At 40.3% G+C, this 20,642-nt stretch overlaps 1 protein-coding gene across 2 annotated transcripts; it reads left to right on the top strand.

Moving 5' to 3' along the window:
- Positions 1 to 353: 353 nt before the first annotated feature.
- On the top strand, positions 354 to 20,572 carry LOC103512767 (neuronal calcium sensor 2). 2 transcript variants are annotated; one of them, XM_026826162.1, is made up of 4 exons: positions 354 to 498; positions 18,467 to 18,521; positions 19,192 to 19,265; positions 19,655 to 20,572. In XM_026826162.1, exons 1-4 carry the CDS (start codon positions 400 to 402, stop codon positions 19,829 to 19,831), a joined length of 405 nt encoding a protein of 134 aa, XP_026681963.1. In that variant the 5' UTR covers positions 354 to 399; the 3' UTR covers positions 19,832 to 20,572. The 2 variants fall into 2 exon arrangements, with proteins under 2 accessions (XP_026681963.1, XP_026681964.1); XM_026826163.1 differs by lacking the exons at positions 354 to 498; positions 18,467 to 18,521 and adding an exon at positions 18,767 to 18,815.
- Positions 20,573 to 20,642: the final 70 nt, after the last annotated feature.

The following is a 20,642-nucleotide window of genomic DNA, read 5'->3' on the forward strand; positions in this document are numbered from 1 at the left end:
GTTTCTGTTCTATAAAATAGTGGATTAGTGGAGATGTCTGCTTCACCACAAATAATTCATGATTTGACAAAGTAAATTTCTGTTTCTGTTCTATAAAATAGTGGATTAGTGGAGATGTCTTCTTCACCACAAAAAAATTCAAATATTGAGTAAATTTATATTTCTGTTCACAGCAAGACTGTCCAAACGGAAGACTCACTCCTGCCAAATTCGTAGACAGATGTCTGCTTCACCACAAATAATTCATGATTTGATTGAGTAAACTTTTGTTCCTTTTTTTTTATGAAATAGTGGAGATGTCTTCTTCACCACAAAAAATTCAAATATTGAGTAAATTTATATTTCTGTTCACAGCAAGACTGTCCAAACGGAAGACTCACTCCTGCCAAATTCGTAGACATGTATAAGATGTTCTTCCCCAGTGGAAACGCAGAGGAATTCTGTGACCATGTCTTCCGGACATTCGATATGGACAAGAACGGATATATTGACTTTAAAGTAAGTGCTAGTTACCTAATGGAAACTCTAGGAGGGTTCACCAAACTACTTTTTAGCCCCTAACAGAATTGTTTTTTTTTTTTTTTTTTTTTTGTCTTCTCCCTTCTCTACTTCCCCTCTTCTAACCGCATATTTTGTTACCAACTTCCATTCCCTCCTCCTGCGCTCTTTTTCCTCTATTTCTTCCTCTTCTTCCTTTTCTCTTCGTCTCCTTTTTTTTATCTCTTCTTTCTCATCTGATTCCTCTTTTTCCTCTTTTTTTCTTCTTCTCCACCTACTTCACCCTCTTCTCTCCTCCCTCTCTCTCTCTCTTGACCTACTACTTTTCTAGCGAATTCTCCTGCTCCTCCTCTTCCCCTTCAGAAAGGTACCCTTTTCCTCCTCGATCTCCTCCTCCTCCACATCCTCTGTCTCCTCCTCCCTTCTAGTCAACTACGTTGCTAGCAAGGTCTCCTCCTCCTCCTCCTCTTTCTCCCTTCCAGTCAACTACGTTGCTAGCAAGGTCTCCTCCTCCACCAATGGATGTCCTTTGCACTTAACCTTGTGCTATTTCCTTAGCAAGGGAAATTTCAGGCTGGCATGCATCCACCTTGATTAAAATCCCCCAGCCAGACATCACATTTTAGCCTATTTCTTCTGTTATCTTTCTATCCTTTGTATTTGCATGTTTGTTATTTTCTTCTTTTTCAATTTTCATTCTGTTATCTCTCTCTCTCCCCTTCATCTCTATCTCTCCCTCTTTTTTTAGAAGCTTTGTTCTGCTCTAATACTCTTATCGCTTCTTTCACTACTTCTTTCTCCTCCACCTCCACATCCTCTGTCTCCTCCTCCCTAGCCAACTACTTTGCTAAACAACTTTTGCGTCAGCAACTTATGTAAGCTTTTGGAGTTGAAGAAGATTTGTTTTTGAGGAACGAACGTTTAGAAGTTTGGCATAAAAAAAAAGCTGGCAGAAGAAAATCTTGTGAAAAGCTCTCTGTGCTTTCTAAGCGGAGGAGAAGGACGGAAGTTCTAATTATGGTTATGATCCCATCCAGGGAAGTGGGAATGAAAAATGGTTTACAAAAGCAGAAGAAACAGTTTTTCGTATATTAGTTTATTTTTCTAAACCTTTCACCCGTTTGGTTCGTAGATTCTTACCTACAAAGCCGAACTTTAGGGTATGTCTTTTCCTACACCTTTTGGGCACGTTTATCCCTAGACTCTAGACCCTTAGGGCTGTTTAGGGCATCGTTGCCTCGGTGTGGGCTTTTTGTGTATAGAGTTGAGCATCCGGTGGGTTACTTGTGGGCTCTTTTTCTTTAATATTGTGTATTGTTTTCGGCAATTTTTCACCGCAACCGTAATAACCACTAACCAGCCTAGCTAGCTGACAGCTTCCAGGTTCTCTCTGCTCTGATTTTAAAGACTAGGCAGCTAGGAATAGGTCCTCACAATACGATGATCGACTGCGGTTCACGAAGAGCCAGGTAAACATGGTTGGAGACCATCATCCTGGTGTATGGCTGACAAAGATGTTTTTTTTTTTTTTTTTTTCCTACTATAACAACAAGTTCTCCAACTTCACCGCAAATACACTAATGATTTTTACTTTTTTTTCTCTCTTCTATTAGTTACTGGCCCTTCATTTCAAGATTTTTTCCATTCCCTGATAACAAATTTACTAAAGTGACCAACCCCAACCCGAAGGGGTTAAACAAACGTGACGTCATTTGGGCTTCTTGCGTCGTCGGTTTCCTATTTATAAAACTTTCTAGAAACAGGTTCTCCAACTTCCCAACAAATACACTTGTGATTCTTTCCCCATACCCTGACGGAATCTGACGACATTGACCAAGATCAACCCGGAAGGGTTAACTATAAACGTGACGTCATTTGGGCTTCTTGCGTCGTCGGTTTCCTATTTATAAAACTTTCTCTTGAAATGTTTTCCTAGCTGTGTGGTGCTGACAAATGAGAAAGCTTATTAAAAGAAGAATAAAAAAGCCATCTAAAAAAAGAAAATACAGAGTGTTTCTAAAGTCCGGGGACCCCTGAATATTTTTTGAACGGATTGAGCTGAAACTCGTACCAAAGTAGTACGTTCTTGAGAAGGCCTTTGATATGATATATTACAAATAATAATAATAATAATAGTGCTTATTTATACTGCTCGCCTAGGACTGAAAAGTCCCTTTACTCCAGCAGTAGTTTTAAAAAAGAAAATACAGAGTGTTTATAAAGTCCGGGGACCCCTGAATATTTTTTGAACGGATTGAGCTGAAACTTGTACCAAAGTACCTTTGATATGATGTGTTACTATTACGAATAGGGAATAGGGGGTTTCCATTTAGGATTTTGAAGTTGACCCCCCTGGAACCGACCCTGGCTCTGACCTAAATTTTCAGAAAATTGTATTTTAAAAGATAGAACACTACCCTAAATTTCAGCTTCTCATCTTTAGCCGTTCAAAAAATATTTAGGGGTCCTCGGACTTTATAAACACTCTGTATAAAAAAAAGCTGAACTTTATATGCTCGGGAGTTTTTTGCTCGAGACTTTAAAAATGAAATATGCAAATTCCGAGAGGAGAAACTTGGGGAAAAGCTGTGCTATTATTGCCAGTCTTAAGTGACTTATGGTTAATGGGAGACGTTCATCCCCAATTTCTTTCCCTCCTCGATGTCTCTCCCTCCCTCCCTTCTCCACTCTATCTCTCCGGCTCTTCCTCCGTTCTTCTCTTCTCCCTCCCTCTCCTCTCTTTATCTTCTCTCTCCCAGTCCCTCTTTCTCCTCTCTTTCTTTAGTAAGAGGGAGGTTTTTCTCGATTTCCCTTAATATTTCCTCCCTCTCTTTCTCTTGGTCTTATTAAACTTTAAATCTAATGAGGCTAAAAAAAAATTCCATTTTCGTGTTGAATATGTTTCCCAAATTTCAACAAAACCGGACAAACCGCTGGGGTAGTGGCGTAGCGTGTATGTATGGCGTGTATGGCGGCCATACAACCCAAAAGTTTACTCTAATGCCCATAAATATTAATGGCATGTACCTGATATGCGACTGCCGCAATTCACCCACAACGTACCTTTTCTACAACCTATCCTGTCTTCCTTCTCTCTTCGATTTCGGGACGATAAGACCATAGCAGTTACAGTTCCCTCTGTCAAACCTCAAAAAAAAAGGGGGGAACCATTTTCTATTTAGGATATGCGACTGCCGCAATTCACCCACAACGTACCTTTTCTACAACCTATCCTGTCTTCCTTCTCTCTTCAATTTCGGGACGATAAGACCATAGCAGTTACAGTTCCCTCTGTCAAACCTCAAAAAAAAAGGGGGGAACCATTTTCTATTTAGGATATGACCAAAACAGGTAATACCTACCTACTTTCGGTATGTATAGGTACCCAGACCGACAAATTTCAAGATGAAATATGGCGGTACCACAAAAGAGGACCTTGGAGACCCATAAAATCAACAGCTCTTGCATATAAAGAGTTGAGAAAAATAAATGTAAAACATAAATAACTAAGAACTTGAGAAAAAAGTTTCGCTACAAAAATTGCAATAAATTCATTTGTGCACCTGCTTGCACATGCAATTTTTTGCAGTTTTTTTCTCTCGTCTTCTTCTTCTTCTTCTTCTTCTCCTTCCTTCTTTTCTCTTTGTCCTTCTTTTTTTAACATTTTTTTTTAGATCTGGGTATATAATGTAGGTACCTACATAGGTATTTTTATAAAGTATTCTACAACTGCCTCGGTGGTGTAGTCGGATATGCGACTGCCGCAATTTTCTGTTCACTCGCACCCCTTTTTTCGAAGGCGTTTCCTCCTCCCTCTCTCCCCTCTCCTAATTTTCCTTGTCTTAATTCCTTAATGTTTCTCACATCTGAGGAGGGAAAATTCCTGTCAAGACAAGATGAAAAGCAACAGGCTGAAAAACAATGAAGCGTAGGATGTAAAAGGAGGAGGAGGAGGAGGAGGTGGTGAAAGAGAAGGGGAAGTAAAAAAATCTGGTGTGAACATCACATAACTTTTCCTTACCTTCCTCGAGGTACTTACACTTGATATATTTTTTTCACAAAGGAAAATGTCCTGTAGGTATGTGTTTCATTTAGCCATTCATTTTCTGCAGTATTTATTTGTAAAAAATAAAACCAAAATACCAAAATTATTGAAAAAGGAGAGAAAATGCTCCATAAAGGAGCAGGAGAAGGAACAGAAAACATAGTTAATGGGTGGAAGGAGGAAGAGAAATGGGTCAGAAGGCAGAGGAGAAGAAGAGGGAAGAGAAAATGGTTAGAGGAAAGAGAGTGGAGGAGGAATAGAAAAAAGTTATGGTTGGGTAGGAGTGGGGGAGAAAAGGGTTAGGAGGGGAAGAGGAAGGAGAGAAAAGAGAACAAAAATAGTTAGGGGAAGGAGTGTAGAGGGAGGTGAAAAAAGCTAGGTAGGTAGAGAGGGAAGGGGGGAAAGGAGTTGGAGAATAGGGAGGGAGGGGGAGATGGAAAGGAGTGAGGGAGGGGTGGTAAGGAGCTAGAGAGGGGAGGGGGAAAGGAGTTGGGAGGATAGGGAGATGGAGAGGAGTGAGGGAGGGGTGGTAAGAAGCTAGAGAGGGGAAAAGAAGTTAGTGGAGAGGGAGGGGGAAAGTAGCTAGGAGGGAGGGGGAGAAAAGGAACTAAGGAGGGGAACTTTATCTCTGTTCAGAATATTAATTCTCATACCCCGTTCTCAATATACAAAAGGTAGCTAAGAGGGGAGGGAGGGGGAGATGGAAAGGAGTGAGGGAGGGGTGGTAAGGAGCTAGAGAGGGGAAAAGAAGTTAGTGGAGAGGAGAGGGGGAAAGTAGCTAGGAGGGAGGGGGAGAAAAGGAACTAAGGAGGGGAAATTTATCTCTGTTCAGAATATTAATGCTCATACCCCGTTCTCAATATACAAAGGTTACCAGGAGCGGCTGGGAGGGATGGAAAAATGTTGCACCATTTTTACCTCCGTGGTGTGTAGCTGTTGTAGCAAACTCCCTCAGGGGTGGATGTGTCAGACTGTCGGGTTTGAGACCCTGCCAATATCTGAACTTATTGAAAACCCAAGTCGTATATTCATATACAGGGTGTTTGTAAAGTCTTGACCAGGGGTGGGTTCCTCGAGAACCGCTTGGAATGTCAAAAAACGCCGAGACAAATATTTCATAATTTTTAGGGGGTTAAATTTTTACTTTTTTACTTTCCTTATCCTATAGGAAGGAAAGTAATGTAATCGGGTCAAATTTTCGATGGTCAGTTTTTAGTGCCAAAACAAAATCAGGTATTTCTCGGGTTTTGAACCCGAAACTTTTTAACTGAGTATTACGTGTTTGAAAATATCACCAATCGATTTCTCGAGAAAAAATACATAAAATAAAGTATTTATTCAGTTATGTACAAAAATGTTTCGTTTCAAACTTAACACAATTACTCGGTTTCGAACCCTTAACTTTTTAACTGTAAGTCCCAGGTGTATGAAATCACCACCAGTGAATTCCTCAGATAAAAATACATGAGTTAACATATTTGGTTTAACTAAAATACTTAATGGGGACTTTTGAGACAAGAAAAACTGTTTTTACATGTATTTTTCCTATGGCGCACATTAAAAGTGGACACACTGTATACGCGAGCATATAAGAAAAGAACATTATATAAAATAAAATAAATAAAAATATGTCGGTATAAAAGAAATGATATTAAATAACATTATATCATATTTTTTGCCTACCCTCCCTTTTCCTCCCTCTCCCCCTCCTTCCCTCCCAATTTATCACACGTATGGTAAGCACACCAAAGTTCAAAGTGCACGTCCTACGTTCATACATCAAAATATGTAGGTAGTATTATTAATGTGAAAGCTGTGCCGAGCTCCTATTTTCCAACTTCCTAATAACACTCAACTCTATTGCACGCGTTATGACCGAAAATATTTCCCTCTCCCGTGTCTCACCCTGCCTCCAGCTCTTCGTTCTCTCCCCTCAATGAAATCCTGGATACAGCCCTGCCCCTAAACAGCCCTAAACGCTACCCATCTATCCTTGAAAGAGGGAAAAAAATCTCAATATTCCTCCAATCCCATCCCACGGCTTCTTCGGAAAATCCCTTTTGAAACATCTCTCTCCTAATATCTTTCTCCCCGTAATATCTTACTCTCCGCCTAAGTAGTCCCCTCCTAAGTCGTCTACCTCCTGTTTTGAAAAAATGTATACTACCCTAATACCCGCCTCTGCAAAATCCTTTCCCCGGACAACTCTCTCATGTGTAGTGGAAAAATTATTACAGAAAGATTAGTGCCATCTGTTGTAGAGCTTGAGCTATGGGGGAATTATTAATATTAATCTTGGTCCGAGGACTTGATGAGAGGCGTACGCTAGGGAAAAAATGTATACTACCCTAATACCCGCCTCTGCCTCTGCAAAATCCTTTCCCCGGACAACTCTCTCATGTGTAGTGGAAAATTTATTACAGAAAGATTAGTGCCATCTGTTGTAGAGCTTCAGCTATGGGGGAATTATTAATATTAATCTTGGTCCAGGACTTGATGAGAGGCCAGGCCTTTTGCCCATATTGTATTACTAAGCATCAATATGATGTAAGTTACCATCTTGGATTGGAGGAGGAAGATTGAAATGTCGACACAAACGTTAACAACAACAACAATATGATGTAAGTCAATCCGCGATTTCGTCGGATCATTGCGTCACATCGAGTGATCTAACCAAATTAGGGCCTTCGCACGGTGGAAGTGTTGTAGTCGCGCGATACAGAGTTGTTGTTGTTGTTGTTGTTGTTGTTGTTCTTGTTGTTGTAGCGGCTTTAGCTTTCGCCGAATGGCGATAGCAGAATAAAGAAAAGATGTCTTTTTGTATCTGCTATAAAATCGATTTATCTCGGGATCTATAGAAGTCGTAGAAGAAAAAAATTCCGTTGGTCCTCATTTTTCCTGCTCTATGACTTTGAAACATCACCCTAGTAAGCGCAACTGATCTATTGGTCTCATAATATTTCTTCTATCTTTTCTTGTTTCAGAATGGGGTGTTTCGGTAGTAAAGACAAATTGTCCAAAGAAGACATGGACTTTCTAAAGTCTCACACGAGGTACGACGAAGCCACGATCAAAGAATGGTACAAAGGTTTCAAGGTAAGATTTCACAAGGTGCAATAGTTTGATAGATGGTCTGGCTTGGGGAATTAAAGAGGGGGTAGACCAGCCTAGTCTCACTTGGGGACTTGAAACAGGGAGGAGACCAACCTGAAATATCCCTTGCTAAAGAAATCAGTTTAAGTGGGACCAGGAAAAGCCAGTAACATGTGAGTCCCCCGATTGTCACCCAACCGGATACTAACCGCGCGAAACGTTGCTTAACTTCAGTGATCTTCCGGGAACTGGTGTGTCGCCGCTCTGCTTGGTAGTTTGAGTAGTGCCGGTGGTAATGATTTCTAGCGTATATTATCGGAAATATCCAAGTTTAAAATAAACACAAATCTATTTATTAAAGCATCATGCAGTGTATTTTGGGAGCCTGGGTTGCCTACCGAGATCTATTCTTGTCTAAACTGCTAGCGGAGCAGTGGCGGCTTTCGTGGGGGTAGAACCGGGTTCGAATCCCAGCAGCTGAAAAAAATGGTATGCGGCTAACTGGGGGACTATGAACATGGAATTGTCTAGCGAACCCCGAACCAACCTATGTTTCAGCTGGTATAGTTAACGGTTTACATTTGAGGGGCCAAGAGGTAAAACCCACACTAACTTCATTTTGAGATAATTGGAGTCAAAGTGTAGGAGTGGCACTTGAGTGTACAGAGGTCTTGTGATTATGATTTTTGGTATACAAGTAAAGATAGAGGGCGTTTCGGGCTGTGGGTTAGTCCAAAAAACTGAAAAAATCCAAAAATGTGGGTTAGTCCGGTTTACCTCTTGGCCCCGGGGACTATGAACATAGAATAGTCTAGCGAACCCCGAACCAACCTCTGTTTCAGCTGGTAGTTAACGGTTTACATCTATGGCCGGGAGGCCATATTCAAAGTTCAAAGTCGGATTAAGTTGAAGTCCTAGATAAAGCAATATTTAAAATTTTCAAATAATCAGATTCCTTAATCCAAGAGTTGATTTTAAATCGATTTTAAACTCACTTTGTGGACCCGGTCATAAAAGGAACTCTTTGCACCAACCACAGAATTTCGAAATAACGAAATCACATTGTTTTTTCCTCTGAAACCGAGAATCAAACCAAACCTGTACCCCGAACCTGAAAAACAAGATCGTTCACACGAAAGAATGGCCGGGGGGCATAATCAAAGTTCAAAGTCGGATTAAGTTGAAGTCCTAGATAAAGCAATATTTCAAAATTTTCAAGCAATCAGAATCCTTAATCCATCGAGAGTTAATTTTAAATCGAGTTTAAACTCACTTTATGGACCCGGTCATAAAAGGAACTCTTTGCACCCACCACAGTATTTCGAAATCACATTGTTTTTTCCTCTGAAACCGAGAATCAAACCAAACCTGTACCCCGAACCTGAAAAACAAGATCGTTCACACGAAAGAAAAATCGAGAAAATCCCAACTTTTCGCCCACTGATGTGTGTGAGAAGATAACCTCGTCAGTTCGACAAAAAAGCAATAAAAAAAAATCGACTCGTAAAACGCCTCACAGTATCAGCAAAAAAGTGAATGAATTTACATTATGCATCCGAGGCGGCTCAATAGAGGGTGTAAACTGGAGAGGCTCGTGTATGAAATACGAGATCTAAGGTTTACAGGGTGTCACCAAAATGATAACCAAGGGGGCTACGCCCTGGTGTATGACAATTGCGTTCATATAAAAAAAATTGCTAAGGTTTTTATGGACGGGGTTTTACCCTCTATTCGCCGACAAGCTACCCCCCTCCACATATTAAAATTACAAAGCTCAAGTGGGGCCGGGAGAAACTGTAGTAGGATACTAACCATCCGGATACTAACCACGCGCAACGATGCTTACCGTCAGTGATCCATTGTGAACTGCAATCACCGTGCTATCGCCGCGAAAAAGGAAGTAAATTTTATAAAATGTTCCAACAGTAACAGGTGTTGGAATGAAAAACTCGTCTGAGCTTTTGTCTTTTGTCTGTGCATAATTAAAATAAATGCACATTAAAATATGCACAGCACAAATACTCGTAGTCGTAACTTCTGCATTTCGCGTAGCTTTTTCTCCATTTCTAGGGGAAATTTCAGTGTTATAGTTGTTAGGCAAATGTTTAATCTCCATTCAAGTTTTAATTTATCTTTATGAGACATGTTTGATGTTTGTGATTGTAGCATCTCCACCAATTCACCTAGAAAACTTATTTCTTCCAAGAAATCACGGATAGCCCTTGTCGTAGGTATAGTGTGTACCCCGTCTTACCCCAGTACCCCATACTGCCCAACTCTCCCCTATCATATATCATATCCATGTACCTCCTATTGTACCTATCTATTCTAGTGGAGATGTCGGCTTCACCAAAAATAATTCATGATTTGATTGAGCTTGTGTTTGTTCTATAAAATAGTGGAGATCTGCTTCACCATAAATAATTCATGATTTGACAAAGTAAATTTCTGTTTCTGTTCTATAAAATAGTGGATTAGTGGAGATGTCTGCTTCACCACAAATAATTCATGATTTGACAAAGTAAATTTCTGTTTCTGTTCTATAAAATAGTGGATTAGTGGAGATGTCTGCTTCACCACAAATAATTCATGATTTGACAAAGTAAATTTCTGTTTCTGTTCTATAAAATAGTGGATTAGTGGAGATGTCTGCTTCACCACAAATAATTCATGATTTGACAAAGTAAATTTCTGTTTCTGTTCTATAAAATAGTGGATTAGTGGAGATGTCTTCTTCACCACAAAAAAATTCAAATATTGAGTACGTTGAAATATTTGCAATCGAAAAACGAGTACACATTTTTGTCGATGGTGGGATTCGAACCCGGGACTTTCTGCATGGCAAGCAAGCGCGTTACCACTGGACCAACCGTGCCCCCATACAAATCAAAGGGAACTTAACAGGCTGTTAGGGCTGAAAAATATTGGTGAAATCCACCCTAATAGAACTAAGGGAAGTATGATTACACGCACCTGCAATAAATATCTAACAGATTTACTTTCGTTTCTAAAGACGATTGATAGAAGGAACTGTATAGCAACGGAAGTCTTATCGTGTCGAAATCTAAGAAGGAGGAAGCCAAGACAGGAGAAAAGGACAAGATAGGAGCAGCCGTTCTGAGAACGAACCTTGTCTCTTTCGGATAAATCTGGCGCCATCGCCAGCTGCGGAACAGTCGAATGGAATTGCAAACTACTCCCAATTTATTGTTAGTACCGCTTTATTGGAAGCTGAAGAAGAATTATCAGACAGTTAAAATGTTAAATCTCCACATTGTCGTGTTAGTTCTCAGTCCGCTCGTTCCAAATAATATGCGTTATGGAGTGTTATAATCTGTGTAGGTAAAATAAATTATGTATTATACGTTGAATTATTTATTGATGAACTGTTGAGATACCTGTGTCAAAATAAACAAGGCAATGTCACATATATACGATCTAAACATGTGAATTATACATATGGATATCATAACATATATTTAGCTACACATATTTACAGTGTGGTTAATTTTTAGCTGATTTTACCATGTGTAGATCAATGTATTTTTATCTGGTTAATCTCCACATTGTCGTGTTAGTTCTCAGTCCGCTCGTTCCAAATAATATGTGTTATGGAGTGTTATAATCTGTGTAGGTAAAATAAATTATGTACTATACGTTGAATTATTTATTGATGAACTGTTGAGATACCTGTGTCAAAATAAACAAGGCAATGTCACATGTATGCGATCTAAACATGTGAATTGTACATATGGATATTATAACATATATTTAGCTACACATATTTACAGTGTGGTTAATTTTTAGCTGATTTTACCATGTGTAGATCAATGTATTTTTATCTGGTTGCGTTGAAGTGCACCACGCCAAGTTCCAGTAAGCACGTCTGTATTTTCATGAAAGTCACACAGTAGATGGCCATGTTTTTCCATAAAACAGAGCGATACATTGTTCATTGTTAATTGACATTTTATTTGCCATCAGTACTTTATCAGCTTTATCTCACAAAATCAGCGTAATCAGTCAGTTATTGGCGATCTAAAAAGAAAAAAAAAATCAGCCGATTCAGTCCATTTGTTTTGATCAAGTTGAATCGAAGGAAATAAATCGCTTTTTCTTCTCGATCGATCGATTTTCTATTTAAATCAATTTGTCGTGCTACCGTCAAATCTAACTCCCCATCCGTGGCACAAGCTCCGGCTTTTACGGATGGGTATACCATTTGTTAACTACATATTTATTTGATGAGAGAATTGTTCTGAAAAACCAATAAATGGAAACTTATAAAATACATGGAAACTTATAAAATAAATCAAAATAACTAGGCTGGCAAAATCCAGGTTGAACAATCACTTACTAGTTTCGGTAAGTGATGAGTAGGGGGTGAGAGAAAACCCGAAAACGTAGAGAGAAAGGGAACCATTTTCTATTTAGCATATGCGCGACTGTCGCAATTCTCTCACCCCTTTTTTCGCAGGCGTTTCCTCCTCCCTCTCTCCCCTCTCCTAATTTTCCTTGTCTTAATTCCTTAATGTTTCTCACATCTTAGGAGGGAAAATTCCTGGAACCATTTTCTATTTAGGATATGCGACTGCCGCAATTTTCTGTTCACTCTCACCCCTTTTCCTAAGGCGTTTCCTCCTCCCTCTCTCCCCTCTCCTAATTTTCCTTGTCTTAATTCCTTAATGTTTCTCACATCTTAGGAGGGAAAATTCCTGTCAAGACAAGATGAAAAGCAACAGGCTGAAAAACAATGAAGCGTAGGATGTAACAGGAGGAGGAGGAGGAGGTGAAGGGGAAGTGAAAAAAATCTGGTGTGAACATCACATACTTTTCCTTACCTTCCTCGAGGTACTTACACTTGATATATTTTTTTCACAAAGGAAAATGTCCTGTAGGTATGTGTTTCATTTAGACATTCATTTTCTGCAGTATTTATTTATAAAAAATTCAAACCAAAATTATTGAAAAGGAGAGAAATTATGTTCCATAAAGGAGGAGGAGAAGGAACAGAAAACGTAGTTAATGGGTGGAAGGAGGAAGAGAAATGGCAGAGGAGAAGAAGAGGGAAGAGAAAATGGTTAGAGGAAGGAGAGTGGAGGAGGAATAGAAAAAAATTATGGTTGGGTAGGAGGAGAAAAGGGTTAGGAGGGGAAGAGGAAGGAGAGAAAACAGAAAGAAATAGTTAGGGGAAGGAGTGGAGAGGGAGGGGAAAAAAGATAGGTAGGTAGAGAGGGGAGGAGGGAAAGGAGCTGGGAGGATAGGGAGGGAGGGGGAGATGGAGAGGAGTGAGGGGAGGGGTGGTAAGGAGCTAGAGAGGGGAAAAGAAGTTAGTGGAGAGGGGAGGGGGGAAAGGAGCTGGGAGGATAGGGAGGAAATGAAAGAATAGAACAAGAAAAGGGAGACGTTAGAGCGAAAGTTATGGAGGACGGAAAAAAAGACGAAGAGAAAAAGAAAGAATGAGAAGGAGATGCTGAAGAGAAAGGTTATGAAAGAAGGAAAGAAAGAAGAAGAAGAAGAGGGAGAGAGATGGAAATATCAGACGCTACTCACTTTATTCTAATTTCCTTTTTGTCTCTGTTATTGTGAACTCTCTCTCTCTCTTCCTTCCTCTTTACTTTCTTGCTCTCTCTCTCTCTCTCTTTCCCTTCCTCTTTACATTCTCTCTCTATCTCTCTCTTTTCCTCTCTTCCTATCTCTCTGTATGTCTTCGAAATTTTGAACTCTGTCTCTCTCTCTCTCTCTCTCTCTCTGTCTCTCTCTCTCTCTCTGTCTCTCTCTCTCTGTCTCTGTCTCTGTCTCTCTCTCTTTCCCTCCCTCCCTTCCTTCTCTCTGTCTCTGTTATGTCTTCGTTTTTGTAAACTCTCTCTCTCTCTCTTTCTATTTCCCTATCTCCCTCCCTCCTGGAGAAGGAGGAAGAGTAGAAAGGAAAGGAGAAGGAGAAAGGCAAGTAGGAGGAGATAGAGAAGAAATAGGAAGAGAAGGAGGAGGAGGAAGGCAAGTAGGTGGAGGAGGAGGAGAAAGGGTATAGAGAAGGAATTATTTTCCTTTCCAAACACGTCAAGTGCAGGATTCCTCCATCAGTCAGGAGGTCAGGTGGCAGAGAGTGTTTCTGATTTACATACAAATGTGTTCCTTCTTCCTCCTCCTCTTCTTCCTCCTCCTCTTCTTCCTCCTCCTCTTCTTCCTCCTCCTCTTCCTTCTCCTCCTCCTCCTCCTCCTCCTCTTCCTTCTTCTCCTCCTCTTCTTCTTCCTTCTTCTCCTTCTGGTGCTTTTTCTCCTCCTCCTCCTCCTCCTCTTCCTTCTCCTCCTCTTCCTTCTCCTCCTCTTCCTTCTGGTGCTTTTTCTCCTCCTCCTCCTCTTCTCCTCCTCTTCCTCCTCCTTCTCCTCCTCCTCTTCTTCTCCTTCTGGTGATTTTTCTTCTCCCTTCTCTACTTCCCCTCTTCTAACCGCATATTTTGTTACCAACTTCCATTCCCTCCTCCTTCGCTCTTTTTCCTCTATTTCTTCCTTTTCTCTTCTTCTCCTTCTTTTTTTATCTCTTCTTTCTCATCTGATTCCTCTTTCTCCTCTTTTTTTTCTTCTTCTCCTCCACCTACTTCACCCTCTTCTGTCCTCCCTCCCTCTCTCTCTTCACCTACTACTTTTCTAGCGAATTCTCCTGCTCCTCCTCTTCCTTTTCCTTCAGAAAGGTACTCTTTTCATCCTCGATCTCCTCTTCCTCTCTCTCCTTTCCCTTTATCCTCCCTCCCATTCCTTCCTTCTAGTCAACTACGTTGCTAGCAAGGTCTCCTCTTTCTCCTCCTCCTTCTCCTCCTCCTCCTCCTCCTCCTCCTCCTCCTCCTCCTCCATATCCTAGCCAACTACTCTGCTAAACAACTTTTGCGTCAGCAACTTATGTAAGTATAAGCTTTTGGAGTTGAAGAAGATTTGTTTTCGAGCAACGAACGTTTAGAAGTTTGGCATAAAAAAAAAAGCTGGCAGAAGAAAATCTTGTGAAAAGCTCTCTGTGCTTCCAAGGAGGAGAAGGACGGAAGTTCTAATTATGGTTTTTATCCCATCCAGGGAAGTGGGAATGAAAAATGGTTTACAAAAGCAGACGAAACGGTTTTTTGTATATTAGTTTATTTTTCTAAACCTTTCACCCGTTTGGTTCGTAGATTCTTACCTATAAAGCCGAACTTTAGGGTATGTCTTTTCCTACACCTTTTGGGCACGTTTATCCCTAGACTCTAGACCCTTAAGGGTCTAGAGCCCTATAGGGCTGTTTGGGGCATCGTTGCCTCGGTGTGGCCTTTTTGTGTATAGAGTTGAGCATCCGGTGGGTTACTTGTGGGCTCTTTTTCTTTAATATTGTGTATTGTTTTCGGCAACTTTTCACCGTAAAAGTTAGGGTAAAAGAACACTCAAATAAGCATCATTCAATAGGATAAGGAAAGTCGTGTGATGTTCACACCAGATTTTTTCGTATGAAGTTGCGACCCCGGCCTCCCCTTGCGGCCGCAACTTAAAAATCTGAAATGAGAACCCCTTACTCGTGATACATCACATTAAAGACCTTAAAAAACGTAGTACACTGGTACAAGGTAGAGCTCGATCCGACAACCAAAGCCGGAGTTATACGTATATGTAGGTACATATAAATATGCTCTTTTTCATTTTTCCATGTTCTTCCGCCAATACGCCAATAGGCTCAATCCCATTTTCAATGCAAATATTCATGTATTATGTGCATACAAAATTAATGCATTTAACTTTCATTTGATAATACATTAGTAACATTACACCCAAATGTAAATAGAAATAAATACATTATCTTCTCTCCTTCCTATTGGATAAGGAAAGCAATAAATATGACCTACCTCGGAGCTGTGGTGATGAGAGAGATAAAGCTCTCCAGTATATTGATTTATTGATAACAATAAAATGTCAATTAATTTGTACAATGTATGTCATTGTTTGGCAAAAAAAAAAAAAAAAAAAAATTTTTTTATTGTTTTCGGCAACTTTTCACCGCAACCGTAATAACCACTAACCAGCCTAGCTAGCAGACAGCTTCCAAGGGTTCTCTCTGCTCTGATTTAAAAAGACTAGGCAGCTAGGAACAGGTCGTCAGGTCCTCACAATACGATGATCGACTGCGGTTCACGAAGAGCCAGGTAAACATAGTTGGAGACCATCATCCTGGTGTATGGCTGACAAAGGCAATGTTGTTTCTTTATTCTGCCATCACCAATTGGCTAAAGCTAAGGCCACTATAACAAGTTCTCCAACTTCACCGCAAATACACTAATGATTTATTTTTTTCTCTCTCTTCTATCAGTTACTGGCCCTTCATTTCCATTCCCTGACAAATGTACTATAGTGACCAACCCCAACCCGAAGGGGTTAAACAAACGTGACGTCATTTGGGCTTCTTGCGTCGTCGGTTTCCTATTTATAAAACTTTCTCCTCTTAATCAGCCTTATGTTTAATTGCTTTTTGGCTGACATTAGGTACTGGTACATATTTTTTACCAATGGATGTCCTTTGCACTTAACCTTTTGCTATTTCCTTAGCAGGGGAAATTTCAGGCTGTTAGCCACCTTGATTAAAATCCTCCAGCCAGACATCACATTTTAGCCTATTTCTTCTGTTATCTTTCTATCCTTTGTGTTTGCATATTTGTTGTGTTTTCTTCTTCTTCTTTTTCAAATTTCATTCTGTTATCTCTCTCTCCCCTTCATCTCTATCTCTCCCTCTTTTTTTAGAAGCTTTGTTCTGCTCTAATATTCTTATCGCGTCTTTCACTACTTCCTTCTCTCTCTCTCTCTCTCTCCCTCTCCCTCCCTCCCTCCTCTCTCTCTGTCCTTTCTCTTTAGTTCTCTTTCTCTCTTCTTCCCTATCTATTTCCCTTTTTCATGATTATATTTTGTTGTTAGGTTGTTATAGAGTTTTTCCTCTCTTCTTTTTCCCTCCTGTCTTCTCTTTATCAGATTGTCGGAAAACTCCATTTTCTACATTATGCAGCTTATTGAAAGTATGTTAGGTATGTGTCTTATGTTTTACTTTCTATTTATATGTGTAGTCATATTTCGTCCTCTTTTCTTGTATTCGTCAAAGTATTGAGGGTTTTTTAACCATAAAATTTGAACGAACGAACCGTTACTTCTCTTTCTCTCTTCTTCCCTATCTATTTCCCTTTTTCATGATTATATTTTGTTGTTCTAGGTTGTTATAGAGTTTTTCCTCTCTTCTTTTTCCCTCCTGTCTTCTCTTTATCAGATTGTCTGAAAACTCCATTTTCTACACTATGCAGCTTATTGAAAGTATGTTATGTGTCTTATGTTTGTATATGTGTAGTCATATTTCGTCCTCTTTTCTTGTATTCGTCAAAGTATTGAGGGTTTTTTAACCATAAAATTTGAACGAACGAACCGTTTGAGAGATATCGTACAATTTGACTAATGCAAAATCGGTTGGAACTTTTTTAAACCAAGGGGAATTAATCATAATTCTTAATAATCACTTCATGTCTTCTTCTTTTTCTTCCAACAAGGAGGTTTTCTACGGTTTAAACTACTAAGGAAATATCGTGTTGAGGATAAATGCTTGTTACAAATGTCGTTCCCCGCTTAATACACTGTGCTAAATTTTATGACTTGCCTTGGACTCGAACCACCAACCACCAGATCCAGAGTACACCGTGCTAATCACTATACACCACTGAGGTTGGTGGTTTTAATTACTATCTGCCATTCTACTTACACCACATCTTCTCTGGTATAAAAGTGATAGGTAAGAGGTCAAACCAAGGGAATTAATCATAATTCTTAATAATCACTTCATGTCTTCTTCTTTTTCTCCCAACAAGGAGGTTTTCTACGGTTTAAACTACGAATTTAAATCGTGTTGAGGATAACTGCTTGTTACAAATGTCGTTCCCCGCTTAATACACTGTGCTAAATTTTATGACTTGCCTTGGACTCGAACCACCAACCACCAGATCCAGAGTCCAACGTGCTAATCACTACACCACTGAGATTGGTGGTTTTAATTACTATCTGCCATTTTATTTACACCACATCTTCTCTGCTATAAAAGTGATAGCTAAGAGGCCTTGTAAATAAATGATGACTAGAAGAATAGAATGGAATGGAACGAAAGAAGAAATAGAGAGATTTGTTATAGAAACTTGAAAGTGTGAAGTACTAAATAAATAGTAGAAGTACTGTAAAGAGGAGAATTTTTGATGATGTGGTCAACTCCTGGGTAATTACTCCTTTGAATATTTATACCGTGTTAATTATCCTTGGTATAGTCACACTCCTTAGAATTTATATTGGTAGATTAATAAGTTGAAGAACTGCCAGCTTGCTAGGCTGGTTAGGGTTAGCTGTTCTCCTCCCTGTTTATAGTCCCACAGCCAGACGCTAGTCTTCTCTCTGTTTAATGTCCCCTAGCCAGACGCGATACAGAGTCTCTATCATTAGTAAAGAGAAAATAATAGAGAGTCTCTAACATTTTCATGAGTTTGGTTTTTCCGTCGACTACGCGCTAAAAGTCGCGCGACTACGCTTCCAATGTGCGACGAACCCTACAACATCTTGGTCTTCCAACCTGGTCTTTCGACAGATCGTTGCGTATAGCGTGTGGGCAGTCCGGAAAAATGAGGCCAGCCACTTACTATCCGATAGACCTGACAGGCGCGCCTGTTCAGACGTACCTGTCAGGTCTATCTGATAGTGAGTGGGGCTTGAGAAATAATAGAAAGTAAAAAAAAAAAAAAGTTGAACTATGCCATTGGCTTCCATACTAATTTTCCGATTTCCTTCTGCTTATGTTTGCAGGAATTTCTATTGGCAATCGACGTGACATCATCGGGAACGCCAGAGGAGAAGCTGAAGTGGGCGTTTCTTGGTTGTCTTCCAACCTGGTCTTTCGACAGATCGTTGCGTATAGCGTGTGGGCAGTCCGGAAAAATGAGGCCAGCCACTTACTATCAGATAGACCTGACAGGCGCACCTGTTCGGACGTACCTGTCAGGTCTATCTGATAGTGAGTGGGGTTTGAGAAAAAAAAAGTTGAACTATGCCATTGGCTTCCATACTAATTTTCCGTTTTCCTTCTGCTTATGTTTGCAGGAATTTCTATTGGCAATCGACGTGACATCATCGGGAACGCCAGAGGAGAAGCTGAAGTGGGCGTTAAATGCTTCTTGGTAGGCTGTTAGGTAATTAAGGAGCGCGGTAGCGCTCCGCCCCGCCAAGTCAAGAAAGTTTGACCGCACTACTATAGATATTATACGCGATTTCATTGACCCTTCCGAGAACTGAACCTGGGATCTGCGGCATGAACTGACGTACTTTTTTTCAAGGTTCGATAGAGGGTATTGTAACTGAGGTCTAATCGTCGCGAAATGGAAGAGAGGAGAACAGGACAGAAGAAAGCCAGCCGTTCTGAGAACGATTCGCATCTTAGGATAAAGTTCGCTCCGGGTGAGAATCGAACCCTTAGCACTGTCAAGGCAGGCGTTCTACCTTCCAAGCTAACCAGGCTGGCTCATTATTTACCCAGTGGGCGTTCAGGATGTACGATGTGGACGGTAACGGTGTGATTGACATTCAAGAAATGACCAAAATTGTTCAGGTGAGTCCTTCAGCCTTTGTCATTCACTGTGTATCTATCTTTTTAATATTGATCAAACAAGTTTTATTCTTGCTTTTTTCAAAGTTGCATTCCTGATTTCTGAACACAGATGTACCTTCTTTTGCAAAATATCCCTTAGGTAGGGTTAACAGAAACAATTTATCGTAGATCAGATCGTAAGAAAAGTACGTACCGGGCTTTACAGTCACAGGAGAGATCTGTATTGGAATTAAGCATACCCGCCTGGTAGGTGATTACTAGGGCTTCTAGTGGGTCATTCATGTGGTTTTACCCGGCTCAACGCTAAGAAGACAGACACTCTCAGGGTTGAAGTGGTTCTTTAGCCTTACACGAGGACTTGTGTTGACGTGAACCATTTTCTGTTGCAGGCGATCTACGACATGCTGGGAGCTTGTTCATCGAATCGCCCTGCGGACTCCGCCGAGGAGAGGGCGAAAAACATCTTCGCCAAGATGGACGAAAACAACGACGGCCAACTCACGCAAGACGAATTCCTCAAGGGCTGTTTACAAGACGAGGAGCTGTCCAAAATGCTTGCGCCTTAAAAACCGCTCGGCCGCCATCGAGTCAAATGCATGCGAGAAATCCAGATTTTTTTTTCTTTTTTTTTTCCAAAAACCTATGACGCTTTTACATTTGGTCTCGCCCCTGATCACACCTCTGTGAGGGGGGGATGAACCTTTTCCAACGCCTTCTCATTCTGATGGACCTCGTGATTGCCTTCCTCCCTCCCTCTCCCCCCTCTGGTGGTACACCCAGCCCCCTCCCCCCGCGGGTTCACTTGGCAACGCCGCGTATTTACTTTCCTTATTGTCCTTAGATTACATTAAAATGGGTTACTTTTCTAACGAAATTCCTTTGTGAGAAGTCCAGAATGTATGACTGTTGTACCCAAATCATCCTTAGGAATAAGGAAAGTAATGTAATCGGCTGATTTTTTTTCATTATTATTATTTTATTTTTTTATTTTTTTTTTTGAAATAATTATTTATTTTCCTTCATTGAGATATGAAATCTCGTACTGCCCTCGACTCTCCCCTTCCCTGTTGTTCCCAACACATCTTGATGCCGTCCTTAGATAATTGTAGATTTAAAGAAGTCAAAGGTGTTTGCAAAAAACTCCAAACATTTTGACCCCTTTGAAATCTAGAATGTTCAATTCAATGACTTCTTTTCGGGCAATGAAATCTCCCATTAGAGCCCGGTTAAGGCCTCAGAGTAAAAGAATGGAAAGGTCAAAATTCATCTTAGGATGCCAGACCAAATTATCAAAACAAAAAAAAAAATCCGAACTGGTCCGAATTTCATGCACACGAGTGTATTTACTACTGGGTAGAAGGCAAAGAGGAAGAAGGA

Source organism: Diaphorina citri, unplaced genomic scaffold (genome assembly GCF_000475195.1).
Source record: "Diaphorina citri unplaced genomic scaffold, Diaci psyllid genome assembly version 1.1 scaffold882, whole genome shotgun sequence".
Classification (NCBI taxonomy): Eukaryota; Metazoa; Arthropoda; class Insecta; order Hemiptera; family Psyllidae; genus Diaphorina; species Diaphorina citri.

Bases quoted from the DNA above. Each gene is read 5' to 3' on its own strand.
- LOC103512767 (XM_026826162.1), top strand. From the start codon at position 400: ATGTATAAGATGTTCTTCCCCAGTGGAAACGCAGAGGAATTCTGTGAC. The intron at 18,522-19,191 runs AGTGGGCGTTTC...CATTATTTACCC, and splicing joins AACGCCAGAGGAGAAGCTGA to AGTGGGCGTTCAGGATGTAC. The intron at 19,266-19,654 runs GTGAGTCCTTCA...TTTCTGTTGCAG, and splicing joins AAATGACCAAAATTGTTCAG to GCGATCTACGACATGCTGGG.